This window comes from Lissotriton vulgaris, chromosome 10 (assembly GCF_964263255.1).
Source record: "Lissotriton vulgaris chromosome 10, aLisVul1.2, whole genome shotgun sequence".
Classification (NCBI taxonomy): Eukaryota; Metazoa; Chordata; class Amphibia; order Caudata; family Salamandridae; genus Lissotriton; species Lissotriton vulgaris.
The window spans coordinates 716075037-716101582 of NC_141698.1; the positions used below are offsets into that span (position 1 = coordinate 716075037).

General features: G+C 48.9%; 1 protein-coding gene across 1 annotated transcript in view; it reads left to right on the forward strand.

Moving 5' to 3' along the window:
* KIF5B (kinesin family member 5B) overlaps positions 1-26546 on the forward strand; it is an 862770-nt gene that overhangs the window by 542991 nt on the left and 293233 nt on the right. Inside the window, exons 18-19 of the mRNA XM_086941550.1 lie at positions 23579-23640; positions 23739-23848. Of these exons, the coding sequence (XP_086797676.1) occupies positions 23579-23640; positions 23739-23848 (172 nt within the window). The remainder of the gene's footprint in view (positions 1-23578; positions 23641-23738; positions 23849-26546) is intronic.

The window sequence follows — 26546 nt, forward strand, 5'->3', positions numbered from 1 at the left end:
TGGTTTTGACATCTTGTAGATTTTATATACCCTTGTGATATTGAATCGAGCATCTCCAAATGCACCATGTTGTGCCTTTCCTTTGAAATAGACACTTACATTGCAGTGCTACATTAGGATGCTTGATGAACCTGTTCCTTATTTATCCTCAAGACAGTTTTTGTGTACTATCTGACGTATTCTCAGTCCGATGTGTTCCCAGCTAATAGTCTTTCGTACTATGTTCATATGGGAGAAAGAATCTTCTTAGAAGAAAGCTCTTAATGTGAAGTTAATATAAACAGTAGGACTATGAATGGGTAGTGTATTCATGGAGTGCAAACCACACATTCTTGAGGAATGTTTACAACTTGTTAGTGTGCTTCGTCTGGGTCTGTTACAGACAACCAGCCCCTCTATTGGATTAAGTCCAGGTAAGAGGACTGAATTGATGGCTAGGTATAAAATAGTACGCAGAGTATACTGGTCTTTTCCTTAAAGGAAAACAAATCTTTCCATGTTTCTATTTGGACAATAATCCCTATGGCTCACACTTTGAAGAGATGTACCTCTTCCACCAGGGCTTTTGAATGTGAATCAAGAGTGGAAGATTGAAGAGGAACCTGAAACTCTGGTGTGAGACTTTTCAGTTGTACTGGGCAGTATCCCGGATGAGTGCTGTTGTTTACCACTGGTGTTCCAAGGTCACATTGCTTTTGCAATCCAATTGGATAGTAAACTTATCTTCCTTTGTATAAGTGATTCTCGCTAGGTTGGGGGAAGGGTTGAGCAATCAAGGCTGATTCTGGGATAGCTGTTACTAAATCAGATACCATAAGGCACAAATAATGTCCATTCTGTGCTTACACTTCAAAGGAAAATATTACTTTTGTTTGCAGGTAGGTACATAGAGTAGTTAGAACTGTGGTCACCATAAAAAATTAGAAGGTTCTAGGTACTCTGAGCGAGCTCCTCCATGATAGGTGCTAAATGTTTTGTAATAGTAACCTCATTGCTAATGTATTGCTACAAGGCTACAGTTTTTTTTATTAACTTTATACTTTATTGCATATTCAATTGTCACACAGCTCGTATAGCCAACAACCCTGAGGCCGGCAGCAGTCCACAACATCACAGCATGTCAGTCTAGATATAACTTACACAGCCTTCATGCCAGCATCCCTGGGGCCTGGCGGCAAATAGAGTGATAGCATAACAAATAGGAATGCAATGCATGTGGCAGGACCCCAACCATCATCCACTGTTGCTTAACTATGCGTCCGGTTGGTGCGTTTCACCCCCTACAGAACAGCTGTCAGTACTATAGTACGCTGGAGCTCCCGGGGCTATAGGCTAAAACAAAATAGTGCCTATTCCAAAACTGTCCGAAATGCCTACCTCATAAACTACCCTCCCCTCCCCAAACCCCCCCCCCCCCCCAACCCAAGGTGTGCCTGCCTTCTAACGTGTGCTACAGTTGTATGTGCTGCCCGTGTGCCTATTGTGTCAGTCCCTACTTGCCACCCACCAGTAGATAATCAGAGTGGACCCTGGACCCCAAGTGCCACCGCCTCCCTCCCGCCATTTATATCTCCTGTCACATCTAGGTATAGCTCCCTCTGTGCAGTACCAGGCCCCGTGGGGCCAGGACCTTCACCCTTGCCAGGAGCATCCTTAAGTGAGTAAGCCGTCGCACCCCTGGTGCCCCGCGGCCTCACACTGAGCATCTCCTTCCCCTGCAGCTTCCAGGTCTGATCCGGTGTCTGAGCTGTCTCTAGCGTCTAGATAGGCCCTATACAGCCCCCAGAAATTCTTGGGACGACTCTTGGGAGGTAGCAATTCGCTATATGTCTCCGACTGCGTACAGCAGTATAGCAGTTCAGCCTCTCACCTTTTTTTTGTCGGCAGCGGCCCCCTCATCCAGCACATGGCGACCGTTCGCTTGGCAGTCAGCAGAGCTATGTCTGCCAGTCTACGTAGCGCTACCGGGAGAGTTTTGGAATAACCCAACAGTGCCAGGGCCGGGTTGGGCGGGATGTCTACTCATAGTATCAGCCCCAGCTCTGAAAATACCTCCTTCCAAAATCTGTGAATTCCAGGGCAAGACCAAGCCATGTGCATGAAGTCTGCTCTCGGGAGATGACAGCGTTCACACTCCGCGGATCCTCTCAGGCCATATCTATGCAGCCTCTCCGGCGTGTAATAGACCCGCTGCAAGTACTTGAAGAGAATCAACCTATGTCTATTATTCAGAGATATTTTCCTGGTATTGGTGCAACAATAGCTCCACATCTCGTCAGTGATCTGCGTCTGGAGATCAATCTGCCAGGCCGCCCTAGCCGTAGATTGGTGACGTGACCTATGTCGGTCTCCGATTTTTTTTAAGCTTGGACACCAGTTTCCCAGGTGCCGGGTTCTTGATAACATAGGTAAGTTCTGGCACCTCCGGAGGCTCAGCTAGCTCCGGGCCAAGAAGTTCCTGTAGGGCACTGCGAACCCTATGGTATTGGAAGCTGTGGAGAATCGATCTCCCTGACTGCGATTGCAGAACCTGATGGAGAGTCTTCATAGTGCCGTCAAGGAACAAATTCCCCTCTTGGTGATACCTAGTTCCTGTAGTGCCTTTGTTACCCCTTTCTCTGCGAGAGGAGGAATCCACACAGCCCACTCCACCCGCATAAGTGGCGAGTACAGCCTATCGGCGTCCTGCAATCTCAACAATTCATGCCATGCGTGATTCGTTGCCGTAATGGAGTCTAGTATCCCTATCCTGCGGTCTACCGGGTGACATATCGTGGCTGGGAGAGGTACCGGCTCCGCAAACAGACATTCTAATTTTACATGCGGTATATCGGGATTACCGTGGATCCACGTGTGCAGGTGTGACGCCTGCGCGATGCGATAATACTGTTCTAGATCCGGCGCTCCCAGACCCCCCTGTTCGTAGGGAAGGATTAATGTCTTCCATTGGACTCTGGGTTGTTTACCTCCCCACGCCAACCTTATAAGGAGTTGCGTGAGACGCCGAAAGAAGGATTTGGATAGGACCACCGGTATGTTATTAAAGAGAAACAGGAACCGAGGCAAAACCACAATTTTTATTATCGCTATCCTCCCCATCAAGGACAGTGGCAGTCTACACCAGATCTCCACATCGTCCATCAGTTTGCTCTATGCCCTCCCGTAGTTCTCTCGAACCAATAACTCGGGATCAGTATGCAGACGTATCCCCAGATACCTAATGGGGTCCAAGGTCCACTGTAGCGGGTATTCCATTTCAAACGGGACAGTCACCGGTGTCAGCGGAAGAGCTACCGACTTGTCCCAGTTCACACGCAAACCAGACAGCGCTCCAAATCTCACCACCTCCCGCAGTACCGAAGCAAGATTAACCACCGGCTCTCTGACATATAGCTGGGTATCATCCGCACACGTGGATATACCAATCTTATACGCAGGGAAGTTGATCCCCTCGTGTTCGTGGTATTCTCTGATCGCACACGCCAGGGGTTCTGCCACTAGCGCATACAACAGAGGGGATAGGGGACAACCCTGTCTAGTGCCTCTGCTTATTTCAATTGGGTCAGTGACCGTATCTCCTAGTTTTAGGCGAGCCGAGGGTTTGTAATAAAGGGCTCCTAGCATTTGTAAGAAAGGTTCTCCCAACCCGTATTTCCGCAGTACCCTTAGCATGAAGGGCCACTCCACAGAGTTGAAAGCTTTCTCCATGTCGAGAAATATCGCAACTGCCTTGTTGTCTTGTTTGATATGTTGGATAGTGCCTAAGACCGTGCGGAGGTTATATGTCAAGTTCCTTGCAGGAACAAACCCCGCTTGCTCCGGAGCGACCATCTCCGGAACGATTATAGCCAGCCTCGCAGCTAGTACTTTCGCGTATAATTTGGCATCCACATTCAGCAGAGAGAGTGGCCTGTATGAACCGCACTCCCTAGGGGACTTCCCTGGTTTGGGGATTGTGATAAGAAGGGCTTCTCCCATAGACTTCGACATACTACCTTGTTGACAGATATCATCAAATAGGGACATCAAATGTGGTATTAGGGTATCCTTAAAGGCCTTATATAAGGCTACAGTGAGTCCATCCGCACCAGGAGCACTGGATGATCTCATTCCCTCCAGCGCCTCCAGAATCTCGTCCCGCTGTATGGGCATCATCAAAAATTCTCTCTGGAAATTTTCCAAGAAGGGCATCCTAATATAACTAAGGTAGTCATCAATTTCCTCCTCCATGTGCCCAGCCCTAGACCTATAAAGTTTAGAGTAGTAATCCTTAAATTCAGCGACAATGTCGGCCTCCTCCGTAATTACCTCCCCTGTGGACGTGACTAATTCCTCCACAACAAGTCGGGGTCTACTATTGCGCATCAGTCTAGCTAACAAGGAACCTGGGCGATCCCTCTCCCCGTATGTTCGAGCTGTGGCATACTTCCCCATATGTTTCACCTCTCTGTCAGCTTCCTCATTAAATTCTTTAATTAGGTTTTTAATCTGCTCTTCTGTGTCGCTGTCTGATGTGCCCCTATGTTGCTTTTCTAAATCTGCCAATTGAGTTTCAAGGCTTTTGAGTCTTTGCCTAATGGATTTGAGCACCCCAGAATGTTTCGCCATCGCCATTCCACGAATGTAAACCTTAAATGTGTCCCACACTGTCTGAAAGTTGTCCACTGACCCCAGGTTGGTGTCGAAGAATGTTTCTATGTCTTCCGCTAACTCCCCTCTGAAGGCCTCATCCAATAAGGAATATGGGGGGAATCTCCAAGTGAACGAGGGGATTTTCCTAGCCGGAGCAGCGAGGAACAGAAGCAGTGGCGAGTGGTCCGACAGCGTGCGGGGGAGTATTGTACAACCCTTCACAGAGTTCAGGAGAGGGGCAGATATGAACCAATAATCGATCCTCGTATGTATATATGGTAGGCTGAGTAATGTGTGAACCCTCCCCTCCCTGGGTGTCTGTGCCTCCATACGTCCACCATGTCTAACTTGATTAGTTCCGTGTGCATAAGAACGGCCGCCGCCGCAGGGCTGCGGGCCGATCCAGCTGACCGGTCCAGGTCCGGGTGCATTACAAAGTTGAAATCTCCCCCCCACAACATTCTGGAGCCGACATGTATCCTGCACATATCTGCTAGGGCTGAGTAAAAAGCGGGATTATCGTAATTGGGACCATAAACATTCACCACTAACAAGTCATGACCTTTGCCTGTACATCGTGCTATGAGGTATCGTCCCTCCGGGTCAGCAGATAGGGGTGTCAACCTCAGTTGCGATCGGGGATTTACCCATGTCACCACCCCCCTCGAGTGGGTAGTGAAACCAGCTGCCACACAGTTACCTTCCAGACCCCTTGCAGACAGCATTCTACTCGTAAGAGGGAGGTGTGTTTCTTGCAACAGGGCCACATCAATACGGTGTCTGTGAAGATAGCTCATTACCTTTCTGAGCTTTCGGTAGTCATTCAACCCCCTTACGTTCCAAGTCAGCACCCTTACAAGACCGGGACCATCGTCCAGTCTCTGGATTTCAGTGTCTTCCATCTAGACTCAATACGTGTAGGCCGTCCCCAGAAGGATATCCTGAGCATCTAGAATCTATAGGCAGGACCACATTTGCAGCAAGTTCACACACAATACCTGGCATAGCACACCACTGAAACCAACATTTCCAAACTCCCCAGTCGACCAACCCCAACTTAATCAGATAGGAATCGCCCTCCCCCCGCCCACAGCCGACCACCCCCAACCTGGTCAGGCAGAGCCTAGTCCCACCCCCCATCTCCCTTGAGAAACAAACTTAAACAGTCCCTTAAATGGCTCTCTCCGGAGCCTGAAGGCCTAAAGCGCAGGGGCAGACGTTGCCAGCCAAAAGCAGTTATCAATCAGTCCGACTCAGCAATGCTGAAGCGTTCCAGTGCCACGCCCCTGACGATCATACTGTGCCTTCTTAAGTCCCAGTCCGGTAAATGCATAGTTTTACTCCCCTACCCATCTTGTGGCCCAGCTCCCTTCTCAGCTCCACCAGCGATCCACACCACAAACTCAAATATCTAAAACTATGGCGTGATGTTACAACCCTGACGGAGGAGCCCCCCCAGCACCTCATGACGCACAGATAAATCAACAAGATCTCACCCAGCAGGTCGTCCTCAAAGTACTTCCAGGGCTCCACCTGTCTGGAGCAGACCATGCTCAACGCCCTTGTAGCGTACATCGCACCTTGGGGCACGATCATTCCAGGGGGGATGGACCAACCATAGCAACACTATATCCGGATCGAACAAAGACTGCAAACTCAGTCCTGCTCCTCCAGCTGCGAAGAGGTATTAACATCATCTCGGGCTATTCCTGCGCTCTCTGGACCATTCCTTCAGTGATTTTTGCAGCTCCCTGGGATCAGTAAAGAAATGCGAATGCCCTTGTTTGTTTATCCGGAGCTTCGCTGGGTACATCATCGCATAGTCCAACCCTAGGTCGCGCAGTTGTTTTTTGTACGGAGCAAATTGCCTTCTTTCCTCTTGAACTTTTGCGGTAAAGTCCGGGTAGAGTGAGACATTCATTCCTTCATATTGTAGCTTGCCCTTGTCTCTGGCTAAGCGAAGCGCTGTGTCTCGATCCCAGTAATTCAGCAGTTTCGCAATTATGGGACGCGGATTCGCACCAGGCTTTGGTCAGGGTCCTAGTGTGCGATGGGCCCTTTCCACTATAAACATAGGGGAAAAAACCTCGTCTCCAAGTAGCACTTTCAAGAGTTTCTCCACAAAAAGCTTCATTTTTCTGGTTTGTGTGGTCTCCGCCACACCCGTAATACGAATGTTGGATCTCCGCGACCTCGCCTCCAAGTCCTCCGACTTGTCTTGGATCACCTGTAAGAGTCTGCCGAATTGCTTCCGATCTTTGTCCCACTCCGACTGTGCCTCCTCCGCTTCTGTCAGCCGTCTTTCCGCCATGTCAAGACGTTCAGCGTGCTTGTCCACCCGTTCCGATCAAGCCCTGATCTTTGGACTGGGTAAGAGTGGTCTGCTTAATTCAGACACTCTGTTCATCACCACCCCCTTTTCTGAATCGTTTTTGGCCACTATAGGTGTGGCAGGGTATACTCAGACATGAGTCCCATTCTCAGTGCACCATCAGGATTCAGTGTTTAAGGAAAAAGTGCCAGCAAGGGATTTGTTTACTGCTTAAAGTTTAACAGTGTAGTGAAGTCTGTATTATTTAGACTTATCAGCTGAGTGGAACAGCAACTGTTCAACGTATTGGACACAAGAACAAAGGTGTAGAGCAACACGGAAAGGTTCGTTCTTCAAAGAAAATTATTATTTATATTCTTCCAAATGCAAATTGTCAAAATATCAAGGGTATACAGTTAATGGTGATTGCATATGTATCTTAAGTAAATGGAGCTGACAAAACAATCCATTATACATAAGAAAACAATCCAGTCTATAACAAAATATATAAAATTGACTTCTTTTAAAAGATAATAAATAGAAAGTCAAGTGCGGACAGTAGACTTGGACTGGTTATCACCATTAACTGTATACCCTTGATATTTTGACAATTTGCATTTGGAAGAATATAAATAATAATTTTCTTTGAAGAACAAACCTTTCCGTGTTGCTCTACCTTTGTTCTTTTGTCCAATACTTCATTTATTGGCTATAACCATAAAAATTACTGTGAATCTGTTTAAGTTTTTGTACTTATATGGGGCTAGTGTGGTAGCTTCTATAGAATTTTGAAACCAATTGAAAATACGTTGAACAGTTGCTGTTCCACTCAGCTGATAAGTCTAAATAATACAGACTTCACTACACTGTTAAACTTTAAGCAGTAAACAAATCCCTTGCTGGCACTTTTTCCTTAAACACTGTGACTGCCCAAGCCCGCAAGGGTTTATTGGGTCACCCACCCCTATAACCATCAGGATTCAAGCAAGCCGGGCCGACGACGGCTGAAATGCCAGAAACCGGTCCCCGGTAGCTTGCCTCCTTTCTGGTGAAGAATTGGCTTGGTAGTTTAGTCTGCCCTGTTCCCATGATGCACTGGGCCAGGGACAGACTGATTTGCATATAGCCAGGTTCTGAGCTGGGATGGTGCAGTGAGATAAATAACGGTGATGGATCAAGCCCTGATCTTTGGACTGGGTAAGAGTGGTCTGCTTAATTCAGACACTCTGTTCATCACCACCCCCTTTTCTGTCCACCCGTTCCGACATGCGGTCCATTCGGTATGTCAGGGCATCGATTTTAGTTCCGATCTACGCTATACTGTCTTGGATCCCTTTTTCCATCGATACCAGCATTTCGCGGATGTCTGCGCCTGTGGATCCGTTAGAGGTGGCTCCATTCGGGGACGCCTCCGGAGCCGGCATTTCGGTCCCTTTGGTCCGTCGCTGCTCAATGGTGAGTTTGGATTGTGTTCTATCATTCTTGCCCATTGCTATTCTGGTGGACATCAAAGCGTATTACACCGCAGGTTTCCGTACCGAGTCGAAATGGACCAGTGTCTTTCCGCGTCCTGCCTCGGCCTTCAAGCCCCAGGCGACAGCGTACGATCCACACGTGCAGGTTACCAAGAATGCGTGCAACCGGTCCAGTGCTTCATACACCTCGTTAGTGCCAAGTAGTTGCCAACCGTGGGGCCCTCCAGCCGACGGCCAACCTGTGTTGTATCTCTTCTATGCCCAACGTCCTCTGTCAAGGACCCAGTCCGTCTCCGGGGTAATTTGTTCCCAGGGCCTCCTCAGCACTTCACCACCCAAGCAACAGGGCTAGTGCACCAGGGCTTATGGACATACCCTCAGCAGCCGTCAGCGCAGACCTGGAGTCTCCATCGTTGTGCCCTCGCGCCCCAGTCACTGCGCTGTACCGCCAGTACAGGCCGCAAGTCCCCAAAATGGCGGCAACTGCGAGGCCGGGAGCATCTCAGCAGGACTCCTCCAAATATCGCCCCCACTCAGTCTCATATAGCGCATCCACCCTTACAATTCCTCGCTGTGGGAAGAGCGCAGTTACAGCTCCTACAACAGAGGCGATGCCGTCCTCCCACGTCGCGCAGCTACTGGGTCCCCAGAGGTACTCACAGTCGGAGTTCCGGCCCGCAGGCAGCTCGGCATCGGGCCCCCGCGGTTCACGGGCGTGCAGCTGGGTCCAAGGATTTGATCAGAAAGCTGCCCACACCGGCAGCTCAGGGCCCCCCGCAGCCAGTCCGGGCGTCAATGGTGGATCGGGTGGGGAGGGCTAAGCCGAACCAACCGCCATGAGCGTTCCCGGGCTATAGACTCCAGCTCCTCAGATAGTGTCCACAAAAAGTCTTGCGGTGCCCCAATGCCGGCTGTAGGAGTCACTGCGTACCTCGGAGGAGTGTATGGCCGCTACGAGCGCGGGGCGTCCCGGCTCCACCTCAGGGTCCGCACCACCGGTCTGCCCGGGTCCTCACTGGCCGCACGTAGACTGACGTCGCTGGGGCAGCTCTTCAGGCCAGGCCGCGGATGCAGGCCTGGTCCGCCACCGACGGAGTCCTCCCCCCGGGACGTCTCGTTAGGCAGCCGGACAAAACACAAAGCATCCGCCGCTCACCCCCGAGAGCTGCTGGGGAGTGAACATCAGTTGTTAGGACCAATTAGGCACTTTTCAGGATGGAATTGTCGGATTTTTTGGGGCTACGGCGAGGAGCTCAGCGCTCACACGTCTACCATGGACGCCAGCAAGCTCCGCCCCCACAAGGCTACAGTTAAGTTGCTGCAGGATAGTGAGAAATTGTCAGCTTTATTTTTTAATGGTGTGGGCATTCTGTAAGTATTTGTTCAAGAGATACACAGGGAGAGACTCTGAGCACTCGTCTGTATTGGTCTTACCTTCTGTGGCCGTACAGACAAGTCTGCAGGATGAAGCCTCAGCTTCAGGGTTTCCAGTACCCACAAAAATACCTATGCTGAAACACCTATTATTAAAGCAAGAAATGTGCCATCCTTTTGAAGCACCTTTGCAGTCCCATTTGGTGTTACCTTAGTTAAGCATTACTATATCTTTAGCTGCTAAATTGACTGCTAGAGCTGCAGGTTTTTTAGCATTGGATCGTTCATATATTCAAATGCTTGAATCAGTAACTGTAAATAGCAGTTAACTGTGTTAAATTTGCTATTAGTCTCAACAGTGTTTATTTAGTAGCACTTCAGCCACATTTCAATGAACCCACACTTCAACCAATGAAACTTAAGGCCTGAGATTTCATGTTTCCATAGTAGGCCGCAATAGCTCAGATTTCTGTCACTCCTTGTATGTAAAGGCATCCCCCGAACAGTGCTGCTCCAACTACTCTGTGACTTTATTCTCATATTTTTCCTGTTCTTGTCCCATTCCTATCTTAAACTTTTATTGTTCTGTCTAGTTGTTTTTAGAGGACTTTTGTGAAACTAACAACTCCACTTTCTGAGTCTGGTACTATTATCTGTCCTCATGATTGACAAGGAGAAGAGATCTCTCTAAAAATCCTTCTCTGGCTGTGGACACAAGAAAATCTACGAAGATGATCCACTTGAGCAGTGTATTTATTACCTTTAACTAGAGTGCATGTCTTTACGTTGTAACACTTGTAAACCCTTCCCTTCCAAGATTCTGAAAGATTGGTAATGGAGCTGCTAGAAAAGAAGAAAATCTACTTTTCCAAAAGGGACTCGCACTCCTCTGGAGATGATTGTGTGAAATTTGCTTCACCAAGCACTTCCACTAAGGTGCGAAAAAAGTAAATGTGGAGTTTCCAGAGCAGGACCTAAAGCACTGACTGGCAGGCATTTCCTCAAAGGCAAAAATTTAGTTTCTTCCGGAAAAGCCTACATAATAGGCCAAAACCAACCAGCTCCCTGGAAGCTCTGATAGAATTGCCATCATCACAGCCTGTAACAGCCTTGCCAAGGATGAAGGCGGCAGCTCCATCCTAGGCGAGTAACAACATCACCATTCAATCCTAAGGTACATACCTTGTTGATAGCAATGTAGATCTCCTTGTTGATGACTCCATCCACAACCAAAACCTAGTCAAACATGACAGCTCAATCAACTCAAAGACCACTGTCGATGACCATACCAAGGATGTTCTACCATTACTTCGACGCCTATCCTCCATCGGAAAACCTCCATTCACCGTTGACAGTGAGACCTGCATTGACGCTTACCACCTAGGCAAGGATGGATATATTGATGATGGAAATTTCTGTTTGCCGTTAAATGTTATGACATATATTCCAAGTCAGGAAGTGGAATCTTCACCTGAGGATACTGACAACGACAGTAGATTGCCTCTGATGTGGTGGCATATTGCCCTGCGCCATTAGATAGGCATTGTTTACCTGTGTTTGAGGAGGAGGCTTCTGAGGAACAGGAGTAATGCTAAGAATAAGAATATCAGCCACATGCTTATACAGCTGAAAAGTCTCCACCACTATGTGTTCCTTGACATCATTATAATGAGCCTGAGGTTGTGCACGTACATGTTGTGTTCATAGCAACACTGCAATAGACACTTATCAAAAAAGTCTTTCTCAGCAGCCCTTTGGACAAGCGTCTGCTGTCTCACTGCCTTCACCATCTATGCTATTGCAAACACCTCGAATTCCCATGCACCTCTGCATCGTTTACCACCTTCAGCAATACTGAGAACACTTCCATAAAATATTTCCCTGCCACTTGTCCCATCGACACCTGAGGGCATGGCACAGCAAGAGGTGTCTGATTTTGACCAGCTGTCGGACATGGAGAAAGAGGGTGACCGTTCAAAAGGGACCAATAGGGTAATCTTCCAAAAGGGACCAAGAGGGAAATGAGGGTGATAAGACTACATCTTGCCTAAGGAGGGATACAAATCACTGATGCATTTGGACTCCCATTACCCCCTCAACCCTTGCCGGATTACATAGCCCACTTTCATGCACTGGTGGAAAGGACAGCTAAGAGACTAATCTCCCCAAGGAGTCAGTAGAGCAGCAGTGTTTCATCATGGACTTCAAAAAACAGCCATGAAAGGACACAAAGTCTATTGCATTATTAGGCTTTGTATGATTGGAGGGGCTGATACTAATGAAAACACCAGCCACAATCCCAAGACCCATTTAGAGACAAAATGTAGGACCCCTGACTCGGACCTAACCTGTCTGATGGTCCATCCGAAACCAGAGTGTGTTATTGTCGCAGCAGCACAAAGGTGATCTAACAAATCTGTCACACCTACTTCAGCACCTCCTGACAAAGAAAATCGGTGACTAGAGAATGTAGGCTGCCAAGTTGGTTGTATGGTGGTGATCTCAATCAAAGCTGCAAATGTATTGATCTTTTTGACCAGTTACGACCGTCAAATGTGGCATGATTTCTTACCATTAATCTTGTTCATTCCGCTGTACAGATGAAAGCAAGTCAATACTCAAAAAAATAATCTAATAAATTGGCTGCCGTAATTAATGGCAAAAATGAGCATTTCCAATGCTGTTTTCCACTAGCTAGCAAGATCCGCTGTAATGAGAGAACGTGGACGGCTGCCTTGCATGTCCTGCACAGAAGTGCAATCCGAAATCTTGTGCATGTCTTTTGACTGATTGATACTGTTTTGAAAAAACCTAGATGATGCCTTGAATATAAAAACTGGACACTGCATGAATCCTGGATACTTTGCTGTATATATGCCCTAGTTCAACCACTTTTTGTAGTGCCAGATGATCACATGCATACAAAGTAGGTCTAGCTCAGTATCGAGTAAAGGACCATTTTTTTTACACCAATCTACACCCCCCTCCTCCTTGACAAAGTGAGTGTAATCAAGGTAAGGCTATGGGGAGGGGAGAAACACCCTTTTTTGTCTGTATGGGAGTTCATAACAATGGACTGGGTGCTGCAAAGTATACACCCTTAGAATCATACAGACCTGTTCATCCATCCAGAAATGAACAGCGTCTCTACTTAAGAGAGCTACATCATGTAACACTACTACTCCTCCTGAAAGGAGCAGTAGAGGCTGTCCCAAAATCCCAAATCAATCAGGGATTATATTCCAGATTATTTAAAAAAAAGAAAAGAGCAATGGAGGCTTATTCTGGACATCCAGAAATACAACACATTCCTGGAAACAAAAAATCAGTTTGCATGGTGATCCTCCAAGAAGTCCTACTGATCCTTTAGGAAGAAGATATAAACTCATTGGACCTTAAGGATGCCTATTTGCACATCATTATACATGAATAGTTCAGGAAATGCCTTATTTTTTTCAGTTTTAGGGCAGCACCACCAAGGCGCTTCCCTTCAGTCACAAGTTTGCACCTCAGATTTTCACAAAGTGTCTTAACACCCGATGCTGCATTCCTGAGAAAGCAGGAATACCTCACCAGGTATACCCAAGCTTGAATGATTAGCCTGTCAAGCCTTCATCCAGGGAAGAGGCAACAGCACTGATACTGTACATCAAAAAATCTTCAACTGAACCAGCAATAAGTCTCCTGTTCTTGGGACCATTCCTGGATATGCAACTAGGAAAAGCCCTTACTTCAGAAAGAGCACTAAAACTCCGAGCCTTGGCGAAAACCTTTGTGCCAATTAAACAATTATGGTGAGAGAATGTGAGAAGTTGGCCTGATAGGTAGTGTTTCCAATTCTGGAACCACTGGTTATCAGTCCAAACAAACCCCAAAGATGTCAGGTTGTAAGTCAACCTTGTAGACAAGCTATCCTAGTGGTAGCATGGACTAAGCAGCCTTAAAGGCTTAACTTAAGAGGTCGTGTTAAGCGAGCTGTTTTACCACATACAATCCTGTAATCAAATGAAAGGACACCACACAAGTATATATTATAAAAATATATGTATTTATTTCTAAATTACTCCCCAGTACTCTTTATGAGGAAAGGGGCACAAGCGTTAAATCAAAAGCACTGTTACACATATAAAGTTGCACGTTTATGGATGAGGGCGGGTGGCCACTCAGACCATATATTAAAAAAGTGGTATAAGTAACACTTATCGAACAATGGTTAGGCCTAGGGCCTAGAGATTCGCTGGGAGCAGTCAGGACAAGCAATGAAGAAGTCGGGAGTAGCCCACAGGAGACGGGTGCAGCACGGAAAGTGCGGCGCGCACCAATGCACTGTCAATGGTGCGTAAAAGTCAGTTAAAGTGAATTAAAAGATAATTCCGCTGAACCTAGGAACACAAAACTTTAGACACAGACCCTAGAGGTGTGTACCAGTGTATAGACACCGGCGTTGCAATGTTACCTCACCCACAGGCCGTGGGTGCACAGGGTCGAAGTGGCGTCGGGTTCTGACACGCAGGCTCTTGGTGCTTGAAGCTGTTGCAGCTGCAGGCGAGGTGAAGCAGAAGTGTCCGGTGGATCCAAGGGTGGATCTGAAGTGGTGAAGACCTGAAAGCAGAGGGGACAATGTTCAAAGTCACTGACCAGTGACCACCGTGGAACCAGATTGGAACCAGGCAAAGTCGGGTGCAAACAGGTGATCAGGGGTTGCTTCTCTCTGCAGCCACGTGGACACGAAGAGGTCAAGGACGTCCAGGAGTCGATCACGAGCTGTCCCTCGAAGGCTCTAGCTGATGGCGGTGTCGGCAACTCGATTGAAGCAAACAAGCCTTGGCTAACGCAAGCCACGGGGAAAGTGAAAAAGGCTTATTACTCGGACCAGCAAGGTCAGAGCGGGTACTCCTTTCTACAGGAGCGAGGGCAGGTCTGGAGCAACCAGACCCACAGTGTAAATTGTAGGTTTCGTCGCCAAGATGGCCGCTGACCACGTGACAAGCGGCCGGGATGGCGAGTTGAGTGGCAAAAAGCAAAAGGGCCCCACGCAGATCGTGGAGATGCTGGAGGGCTGGTCTTTGGTGCAAATGCTGCTCGGTTGTGGGGCTTCTCAAACCCCAAAGCACAGAGTCGAGGGTGCCTCGGGTGCTGCGCAGTCAGTGTCTCGGGGGTCTTTCAAGATGGCCGCTCCCACGTCTCTCGGTACCTCCACGGGTCCCTTCTTTGCAGGGACTGTGGATCGGGCTGGGAGAAGTCTGGGAAGCTGAGTCTTGTCAGGCTCTGCACTCGGACTCCGGCGGGAGGCGGCGGCAAAGCAGACGTCGAGGTGCTGGGTGATGCCTGTGTTCACAGGGTGGCCCCTCCTAGGCCACAAGGGAGATGCTCTTCAGTCTTCTGTCATCAGAATGTCGAAGTCCAGTCGTCTTCTTAGTTTAAAGTTGATTTTAGGATGATCTGAGGTCCGTTGGGACTGCTCCCCATCTTATTCGAATCTAGGGGGTTGGACATCCTGCTAGGTCCCCTCCTATGGGTGGGACCCAGGAAGGGGGTGGTTACACCCCTCTCCTTTGATCCTGGCCGCGCTGGGACAGGGGCTGGGAGGCCCCAGAACCGGTTTGGCCGGATCCTGCAAGGGGCAGCCTTGTGCTCCCCAGGCAGTGTCTGGTTTCATTGAAACCTCCCTACTCCAATCCACTATCTCCTGTCTGGGGTGGTTTGACACCGCCCTGTGACAGGAAACTCTTTGTCCAGGCCTCCTCTGCCGGGTTTCGGTCAGCAGCAGGAGGTCAGACCCGTGTCTGTGGCAGGGGCATCCATTTTGTGGATCTGAGGCTCATTTTAAATCAACCGCGTTTCAGCAAAGTAACATGTCTTCTCCCTCTAGAAGGGTGGAATGCTATCCCCGTCGCCAGAACTGGCGAGGGGATAGTATTCCAATTCGTATGACACCTTACACGACATGTTTTGATAAAGCCAAACCAAAGTTGCTATATAACCGCGAGGATTATAATGCGCTTAAGAGTATATGGTATGGCATTATCCCGGATCAGCTTAGGGAGTTGTTCCCGACAGCTGCAGACAGGCTCAGCTCACGCCAGAGCACCATCTCACATAAAACCACGCACTCTGCCTCCAGGATTGATGAGGCCTTCCATAGGAGTGGCTTACAGGCTATATATGTGTCCAGATATAGGTTTAGATATAGGTATACTATATCTAAGCAAGGGGTGATTACACCCACTTGCCCCAGCTGAGTGATCAGCCAGTTGTGTCAATTTAGATAGCCAGCCAGGGGTGGCAAAAGATATGCTGCAGCCCCTGGTAGGCCTTGGATGCACCTATGCCCTGGGCACCTATAGTGCTCTGTACAGGGGCTGATAAGGTGACCCAAGCCAATCTAGTTATGCACCTAGGGTACATGGAATCCATTTTACAGAGAGAGCAGATAGCCTGGGGCCCTGATTAGCAGGGAACCAGGCCAACTAAGTCGAAAACCAGCTAAACACAGGGCAAAAAATCTGGGGTAACCATAGTCAGGTAGCCACCTTCCTACAGAGAATACAAATCTCTCCTGGACCTGATGTCAACCTGCATTGGGTTAATACCCATTTGCAGGCTCAAAATGAGATCTGGAAATAGACAATCAGTGAAAGGAGATAAATAGTTTATAGGACAACATGGTCAAGCTGAGGAGTAGACTCAAGCAGATACTGCTCTGGTGCAGATTTCAATCAATCTTAAATGGGAACCTAACATTCCAACCTTCATCTTACAGAATAGTCCTAACTATGGATATATCAAAGGATGGCTAGGGAGCCCATACGCCGGAGCTAACACGTAGAGGCCTCTAGTCCATTCCGGAGAAAACCCTCCACATCTGAAAAACACTTTAGTTAAATTCCTTACCTTAGAATATCCCCAGGCGTCAGGCTGGATCCGGAAAGTGTTCGCCAGCAGTACCCCTGCGCTTCGGTAGGTGTCTGCGGCTCATCGTTGGCGTCGTGATTGCTGGAATGACGTCGTCGGAGTACTTAGACGCCGCCCTCGCGCGCTGGCGTCAGTTTTTCTTTTATTCCACGCCAGCAACGCAGATCCAGGAAGAGCAGTACTCTAGTTATTTTTTGACTAACTTTTTTGATCTCTTTTGATCACTTTTCGAGTCTATTTTGACTCGCGGTGCCGTTAGGGATGCCTGGTTTTAAACCTTGCGACGCCTATCACCGATTGATGTCGGTGACCGACCCCCACCATCGGTGCCTTTACTACCTTGGGGTCGTCCACGGTGACAAGTCGTGCCCCGACTGCCGGCCCTGACCTCGAAAGCTAGACGGGAGTGGCCCCGTAAGATGCTCGAGGTCCGGCAGTCGGCTCCTCGCCGCTCGAGGTCCCGGTCGAGGAGGAAGTCGAGAGACCAGTCGCGGAGCCGCAGTCATCGCCGTTCGTCGAGTCACCACCACTCGTCGGGTTCCAAGTCCTCCGGTAAGTCGAGGCATTCGAAAAAGAAGTCGAAGAGGCATCATTGCTCTTCCGACTCCCCACCACGCTCACGAGCTGCCGCCGGGAGTTCGGGCGACACCGCCGGCGCTGCTCCGCTGGAGCCGCAGGCACCGCGTCCAGCTCCATACCCGCTAGTCCCTGGGTTGCACGCAACGCCGGAGGAGATGAGTGCTTTCCTCGTGGCCATGACACTTCCCACCGTTGCAACCTGCTGAGGGCGCCTTTGGGCCCCACGAGTCTGACAGGGAGCCCCGGCGGGCTGGCGGCTTTGGCCCCTGCGCTGTCGGGTTCTTAGACGACGTCGTCGACTCCGGTCCCGACGCTGCAGGGCCTCACAGTATCCAAGCCTGGATCCGGATCGTCGCCAGTCGACCTCATGACCCCTCCCCTGGCGCCGACCCAGAGGGTGTCGCTCCCGGTGCTGTCTCCGGACGACGCCGTCCCCGGTTTCAGCCCCGGTCTGGGTGCGATGCCAGATGCCGATCACCTACGACCCGGCTCCATCATTTTTGCCTGGTTTCCAGGAAATGGATGACGAGGAGGACTGGGAGGGATCTGAGGACCCTCTGGCACAGCAGTGCCAGTTAAGCCAGGACTGGGCAGATGAGCTGGGGAGGCCAGTGGTCTAAACGCTTCGCCTGACACTGGATTCATCTCTCCTCCCTCCAGGGCTTCGGAAAAGGGGGCTTCTTATAGCGTGGTGTTGAACAGGGCGGCCAAGGCCTTGGCTCTTGAGATCCCTGTCGCGGCCGTGAGGATTAACCTCCTCACTGAGGTGCTCAAACGGCAGGCAAGCTCCTCGGTGCCTCTACTGCCGGTTAACAAAGCCCTCATCGACGGGTGCATGGTCCAAGCCCTCTACAGGCCAATGCCCGGCTCCAGGCTACCCCTGCTTTCTATCCGTTTACCCCACCCGAGAGCCTGGTGATTCAGGCCTCTACGTCCCAGACCGCATTCCCGACCGCTCCTCCGGATCGGAAATCCAAAAGGTATGATGTGTTTGGGAAGAAACTGTTCTCTCTGAGTTTGGGGCTGCAGTCTGTCAACACCGCCTGCCTTTTGGGCCATTACACACACTCTATGTGGGATAAGGTTGCGGAGGTGCTGCCACAGTGTTCGGAGGAGGCCCGGACATGGCTCGCCCAAGCCCTGGCGGAGGGGCGGGGTACACCACGGTACTCTATTAGATGTGGACCTGACACCACGGACTCGCTGGGCAGAGGGATTCCCATGACGGTGGAGATTCGTCGCCACTCCTGGCTGCAGTCGGCCAACTTCTTGGGGGATGTCCAGGTCACGCTCATGGACATGCCCTTCGATTGCCGTCCCCTCTTTGGCGACAAGGCGGATAGTGTGCTAGAGCGTTTTAATTACTCCAGGGCTACGGCCAAGTCCTTGGGCCTGGGCCTGGGCCTGGGCCAGCGCCAACAAACTTTCGCTTTTTTCCCCTTTTGTGGCCAAGGAAGGGGCGCCCCAACACGTCCAGCCAGCCACAGGCCGCAGAACCAGTCACAACGCGGTCGCGGATGTGGTTACCACCGTGGTGGTGCCGGAGGACAACGGCAGGGTCAGTCCACATCCGCCGCCCTCAGCATCTGCCTCTAAGCCTTCTTAATCCGGTATTTAAGGCCCATTCGACGCCAGTGGGGGGCAGGGTTTGCCATCACCACCTCCACTGGCGTACCATCACGTCAGACAGGTAGGTGCCGCAAATAGTCCAAAGGGGCTACTCCCTCCCCTTCGAGGCGACACCTCCAGCCATGCCACCGCAATACCACTGCATGTCGGGGGATCACTTGCAACTTCTGCAAGAGGAAGTTACAGCCCTCTTGGCCAAAGGGGCCGTCAATCTCGTTCCTGGCCCAGAAGTAGGGTGTGGTTGTCATTCCCTCTACTTTCTGGTTCCCAAGAAGGGCAAAGGAGGCCTACGCCCTATCTTGGACCTCCGGAACGTAAGCGGCTTCCTCCAGAAGGAAAAGTTCAAGATGCTGACATTGGCTCAGGTCTTAGCTGCCCTAGACCCTGGAGACTGGATGGTGGCGTTAAACTTGCAGGACGCCTATTTCCACATTCCCATCCTGCCGGTCCACCTGCGCTACCTGCGGTTCACGGTAGGCCATGAGCATTTCAGTTTACCGTGCTCCCCTTCGGCCTTACCAGCGCCCCTCTGGTGTTCACGAAAGTGAAGGCGTTGGTCGCTGCTCATCTGCGCAGATCAGGTGTTTCAGTGTTCCCCTATTTTGACGACTGGTTGTTGAAGGTAGGCTCGCCCCAGACAGTCATCTCACACCTCCAGACTACGGCCGACGACCTGCACCTGCTGGGGTTCTCCATCAACGTGCCAAAGTCACATCTGTACCCCTCTCAGAAGCTCCTCTTCATCAGAGCGGTTCTGGACTTGGCGCAGTTTTGGGTTTATCCCCCGAGCAGCGGGTTCGGGATATTCAGGGTCTGATTCCGATCTTTCATCCTTTATCCCGGATCTCGGTCAGATGCGTCCCTCCTGCAATGGGGGGGGGCCACATGGGAGAGGCGGAGATCAGAGGCCTCTGATCTCCGGCAGAGTCCTGGCTCTATATCAACCTTCTGGAGCTGCGGGCGATCCGACTTGCACTGAAGGCATTCCTTCCCTCCGTCCGGGGAAGTGTAGTGCAGGTGTTAACGGACAACACCTCCACCATGTGGTACTGCAACAAACAGGGCGGGGTGGGGTCGTGGACCCTTTGTCAGGAGGCTCTGCGCCTCTGGACATGGCTGGAACACCAAGGCGTCACCCTGGTGGTTCAACACCTGGCAGGTTCCCTGAACGCCAGGGCGGACAAACTCAGCCGCCGGTGCATGATGGATCACGAATGGCGTCTGAACTCGGACATGGCGCAAGGTCTCTTTCAGCAGTGGGGAGAGCCTTAGTTAGATCTTTTCGCCACCGAAGAGAGCGCGCGATGTCATCAGTTCTGCACGTTGGAATTTCCAAGGTGGCACTCGCTCGGAGACGCTTTTCGTCACAAGTGGAGCTGCGGTCTGTTGTACGCCTTTCCGCCTATACCACTTCTGCCCAGAGTGCTGAAGAAGATCAGGCAAGACCGGGCCCAAGTTATGTTATGTTATGTTATGTTATGTTAACTGTTTTTGTACCGCGCACAGCTGCCCCAGCAAAGGGGCGTCCTGGCGCCAAGGAAGGTATACACAACATCACAAAATGCAGCAGAATCAGAGATTTTTATTAAAAAGAAAGGTTTTAATGGCGCGTCTGAACTGGAGTAAGTCTTCCAGCGCTCGAATTTCAATGGGAAGAGAGTTCCACAATTTTGCGGCTACTACTCGGAAGGAGCGGCCGCCAATCCTGCTCAGCGAGAAGCGTGGAACAACAGACAAGTTCTGGCCCATCGATCTCAGAGATCGAGAAGGGACATAAGGGGTCAGTAGATTCGTCAGTATAGGGGGGGCCGTGCCTTTTAGAATTTTAAAAGCCAGGCAAAGCACCTTGAACTCGATCCTCCGAGCAACAGGCAGCCAATGGAGCGCTTGTAATGCTCTGGAAACTGAACATCGTCTAGGCAGACCTAATATCGCTCTTGCTGCGGCGTTCTGCACTCGCTGCAGCCGCATGAGTTCCGCCTGGTTCGTACCTGCTAGCAAAGCACTGGCATAGTCTATCCTAGATAGTACAGAGGCCTGGACCACTAGCTGTCTAGTGGGGGCATCGAAGAATTTAAGCACAGGTCTGATGCCCCTGATAATGCCAAAACAGGAGGCAGCCACCCTCTTAGTATGGCAGGTGAAACTGAGGGTGGGGTCCAGCCAGACCCCGAGATTTTTTATCTCCATTACAGGAGAAGGGATCATTCCTAACTCGGGAGGCCACCAGTTGTCATTCCACCATCCCGGTTGCTTTCCGACCACCATGACCTCTGTCTTCTTAGTGTTCAATTGGAGACAGTTCTGATTCATCCAATTGGCCACCGCACGAAGTCCCTCACAAAAGTTGAGGGCGTCCACAGCTGAGTCCCCACTTAATGTGACCGCCAGCTGCGTGTCATCCGCATAGGACACCATTGTCAGGCCCCAGCGTTTGACTACCGCAGCCAGCGGTCTAACATATAGATTAAATAAAGTGGGGCTCAAAGATGATCCCTGTGGGACCCCCAAAGTGAGCGGGTGAGAGGTAGATTTACCGGGTGGGATCGCGACCTGGAAAGATCCTTATGGCTCCGGACTGGGCACGAAGATACTGGTATCCCGAGCTATTCACCATGTCAGTCGATCCCCTGATTCGTCTGCCTCTTCAGAAGGACCTTCTGTCGCAGCAGCAGGGTTGGTCCTCCACCTGAACCTTTCCAGTCTCCACCTACATGCATGGAGATTGTGCGGCGGCAGTTGAGGCCATCTGACTTGCCTCCTGAAGTCTGTGATGTGATTCTGGCAGCCAGGCGTCCCTCCACAAAATCTGTATACGCCTGCAGGTGGAACACATTTGTGAAATGGTGCACAGCAAAGGATGTGGATCCACTCTCTACCCCCCTTTCAGAGGTTCTCCTCTTCCTTCTTTCTCTTGCCCAGCAGGGCTCTGCTCTGGACACTATCAAAGGCTACCTCTCGGCCATTTCAGCCTTCTCAAGGCTTCCTGATCAGCCTTCTCTGTTCAAGTCCCCTGTTGTAAAAAGTTTCTTGAAAGGCATCACACACATGTTTCTTCCTGTTCCCTTCGTGATTCCTCAGTGTGTTTTGAACCTTGTAGTGACCTATCTGATGTGTGCTCCCTTTGAGACACTCCATAACTGTCCTCTTTGTCTTCTGACTCTTAAAACTGCATTCCTGGTTGCCGTCACCTCTGCCAGGAGAGAGCTTCAGGCTTTATCTTCTAAACCACCTTTCCTCTCTGTCCACCCGGACAAGGTTGTTCTGAGGACTCGTCCTTCTTTCCTGCCCAAGGTGGTTACAGCCTTTCATATCGGGCAGTCCATCACCTTACCCACCTTCTTTCCGCCTCCGCATCACTCGAAAGAGGGAGAGGCACCACTGTCTGGACCCAACACTTGATCTCTCCTTCTATCTAGATCGCACGCCAGTTCCAGGTGGACGACCAGGCGTGGGCGCTAAGAAGGGATGGGAGGTGCACAAGCGGACCATCTCTCTGTGGGTCGTCTTGTGTATCAAGGTTTGCTAAAAAGATACCTCCTGTTAGGCTGCGTGCCCATTCCACTCGGGCCACGGCGGCTACTACTGCCCTGGGTCGGAGAGTCCCCTTGCAAGACATCGGTCAGGCAGCTACGTGGGCCTTTCTGCACACTTTTGCGAAGCACTACTGCCTGGACTGCCAAGTTCGGAGAGATGGCTTTTTCAGCCGTTCCATTCTCCAGGACTTTCTGGTGTGATCTTGGTTCGCAGACCCACCACCAGGGTTGTTATTGCTGGGGTATCTATTTTAAGGCTAGGAATCTAACACTTAACGTGTTTCTTTCAGATGCACAAGTTACTTACCTTCGGTAACGATACATCTGTAGGAAACATTAGTTAGTGTTAGATTCCCTCCCGCCCCACCCATCCTCCCCGTTCTGCAAACCGATATCTAGGGTTAAGGACCTCCCTTTCTGGGCCCTAGTTTCCTGGTAACAGTGTTGGTTTCTATCATGGCTCTGCGTTCCTGGCGCGGAAAGCTATGTACAGGACTGACGTCAGCGCGCGAGGGCGGCCTCTGAGCCATCTTGCCGATAGCGCTTAATGTGTGGAATTAGTTATACTAAGGTGCACTTCTGAGCCTTTAACCCATGTCTCAACCAGTGATTACACAACAGGCTCAGCTTTGAAACCATTATAAATAAAAATACAACCACACTGGATCAACAAATATTTACAAAACTTATTAGGAATGCAGCTTTTATTAGTCAGACCTATTGGCATTGCCAGTGCACATTACTTCATTTTTCAACACCTGTTAGTCAATTTAAACATTTGCTAATAAAATCATTTTACAAGTTTTCCCTGATAATGAAGAAGAAATTGTATATATTCTGAAATGTCAAAGTTTTTACTTGGTGAAACTATAGATTGCGTTAGTGCCAGAAAACCAGTATGATAAGTCAGTAAACTTATTACATCCATTAATAATTAAGACTCCTTGACGAAAACTGATAATTTGGCGTTTATATTAGTAGTAACATAATATGTCATTGTTTCTAGTGGGAATGCACAATTGAAATCTGTATTCAATGGTGTTGATTCTGATTCATTTAAACAAAAAGTTTTTCTAAACATATGCAAGTGACAATGTTTTCATATCCTATTATTTATCTTTGTGCAGAAAAAGTCCATGAAATGGAGAAGGAACACTTAAATAAGGTGCAAACTGCAAATGAAGTCAAGGTGGGTATTTTATATTGCAGATGATCTTTGCGATCTAGACATACCTTAAATTTGGATCTGTTTATGGGAGTTCTAAACTACCTTTATTTTATCTGTAGCTTGCTGTTGAGCAGCAAATTCAGAGTCATCGTGATGCCCATCATAAGCAAATTAGCAGTCTGAGGGATGAGATTGAAGCCAAGGAAAAACTTATCACTGACCTTCAGGAGTAAGTATTTTGCAAGATAAACATCTGTATGTGTTCTGTTGTCTGCTACTTGTGCTTTGTTGATCCTGTGAGCACCTTTCCTGTAGAATGTACAACTGGAATTTGTGTGTGCTCGCACAAAGTACTTGTATGCTGTCTTGTGCTCTGCATTCTGAAGTACTATGAAAATCACAAACGTAGAAGTTTATAGATTTTTTCGTAATTGTAAATTTGCTTGTAGTCCTTCTACAAAAGGTTCATGTTCACAAACTAGCTGGAGAAAAGAATTCTAACTGCAGGGTTTGGTACATTGCTGATTTTCAGTTTTTGTGCTCTATATAAACGGTAAGCTGCTTTTAAATCTGTCTGGATTACCTAAATTCTGAGACAATCATGAATTATTTTTGGGTATGCATTTTGCAGTGTATATGAAAGTGTGCTATCCTTTAGTCTAACATCAAATCCATTGATGAAGACAAGGCTTAGATCTAATAAAAAAAATTCATAACATAAAGTACAAGCAATATAACAACAATAAACATCATCTAACGTCTGGTGGTGGTGTTGGTCCTTCCTTATATGAATGTGTTGAAATGTATTTAAGTATAAATGCAGAACTAGCAGCTTGTGTAACTTGCGGCTCTTTGAGGAGCTCTTTCTCCTGTTGGTATTATCTTCGTCTTCACAAAGTTCCATATTTGAGAGTGGAAGGTTTTTGATTCGTCAACATATGTTGTTTAAATCCAAGTACATTTAATGGACAGATTAGTGTCTTTGTACGCTTTGCATTATTCTCATAGCAGCTTAGAGCTGAAATGTAATTTACAAAAGGAGTTCTCTGTTAAAATTTGCCAAGGACTACTTAAATCACTGCAGGCTGATGAATCAACAGAATTTTCTCTTAGTTGACAATATAGACCGGATTATTCTGAGACTGTAGGATTCCTTTCAAGGAGCACCGTCTTTAAGAAACATGTTTGTAAACATCCTGACTGATCTCAAATATAGTTCCTAAACAGGGGATTTACCATTCATATTGAGAATCCTGGAAAAATGTGATCTAAGTATTTCACAGCAACTGAAAGTTGCAACCAATCTCATGTCCTGCCGAATGCCTTTCAGGAAGGGAACTCTGTTGGACAATCAGTGCTCAGAGGGCGCTGTGTCTTACAGGGTAGCTAATTAAGCAAACTTTTACCAGCCTAATTTGTGAAGTTCTCATCTCCCAAATATTTAATAACTCAGGAGTCAGCCTTTTATGCTTTATAATGTGATTAATCTTTATCCTGCAGGACATATTTGATTTCAAGAGTTTGACTGAAACCACCTGATTTGAAATGTTTAGTTTAATAAATCCAACAGTGGTGAAGGAATTGAAACATTAGTTAGGCCTATGTGACATGTTAAGAGACTGACATTAAGTCAAACATCATTTTACTGATTTTAACTTTTTGTCTCAAGTCCACAGGCATCCCTTTCCCCATCGGTCTTCCATTCCTATCTGATAGAAACATCTAGACGCAGATTCCTTAACTTTGAATTTCCCAGGAATCCAGAAGATTTTTCTTGGAACAGTACCCCTGCGCACCAGTACGTGGTGTTGGTCCACTGTACCTGACATTGTTGCAGTCTGCTGCACCGTATTGACCTTTGTGTCACCTATACTTTGCACCAACTTGGCACACTGAAGTCACAACAAATAAAGGTTTCCTAATATCTGAAGTCACAACACTTGAAACCTAAAAGTCACCACTATGGCATGTCTTTCAGTCTTGAAGGCAAGGTGCTTGGTTACAAGTGTAAGGGTGCCCCTGCATAAGCAGGACACCCATTCGAACCCTGGAGTCGATTCTCCAGGCTTTATAAGTGTGGTCAGCCATTTTAATATAAATTGGACATCGGTCATTATGAGATGGCGAACTATATAGTAGCTGCACCGAACCCGGTCGTTTTTGGTATCAAACATGTTGGAATCATACCCCAACACAGATTCCAGTGTTGGAAGTATGATCATATGCACTCTGGGTTCCCTTGGGGTAACTCCCTTACTCCCGGTAACAGCCTTTCAGGGTCTGCAAGCAAGCTAGTGCTGATGCCAACCACAGACCCAATTCTGCCCTCCTGCTGCTGAGTCAAGCTCGAGCAGGGGACAGTAGAATAGGTTTCCTGTCCCTGGTAGGTGTTACTACCTCCCAGACAGGACTTAGTATATTGGGCTGGGGTCGGGGTGCTTGCCAGCGCCACCAGACTGCTTTGAAGGGCACATTTAGAGCCCACCTTGCATATTCTGGTTTGAACCAATTTAGGAACCCTTTGTCCTGCTCTGGTGCGAAACTGGACAAAGGACATGTGAGTATCCTCCCCTATGTCCAGCCCCTCCTCTGGGAGGGACCTACCGTAAGTCATTCTATCCATTCCTTAGGGTACATCAGGCCTGTCCTGTGGGTAGGTCCTCATTTTCGGAATGGGACAAGTCTCATCCCTGAAACTACAGCCCTCTTCAATCGTCTGGAAACTTGGACTTTGTTGGACTCCGACTGGAACTAAGACTGCATCAAGAAAGACTCCTTCTGCTTCTGTTCTTGCTGTTCTTCAAGTCCTCTGCGTAATCTGTGACTGTGCTTCATCCAGGTTCTTAAACAGATCTGTGGGCATCAAGGACACTCCCCTACATCTACAGGTACCGCAACAAAGCTGACTGGTCTGCTGCTCCTGTTGT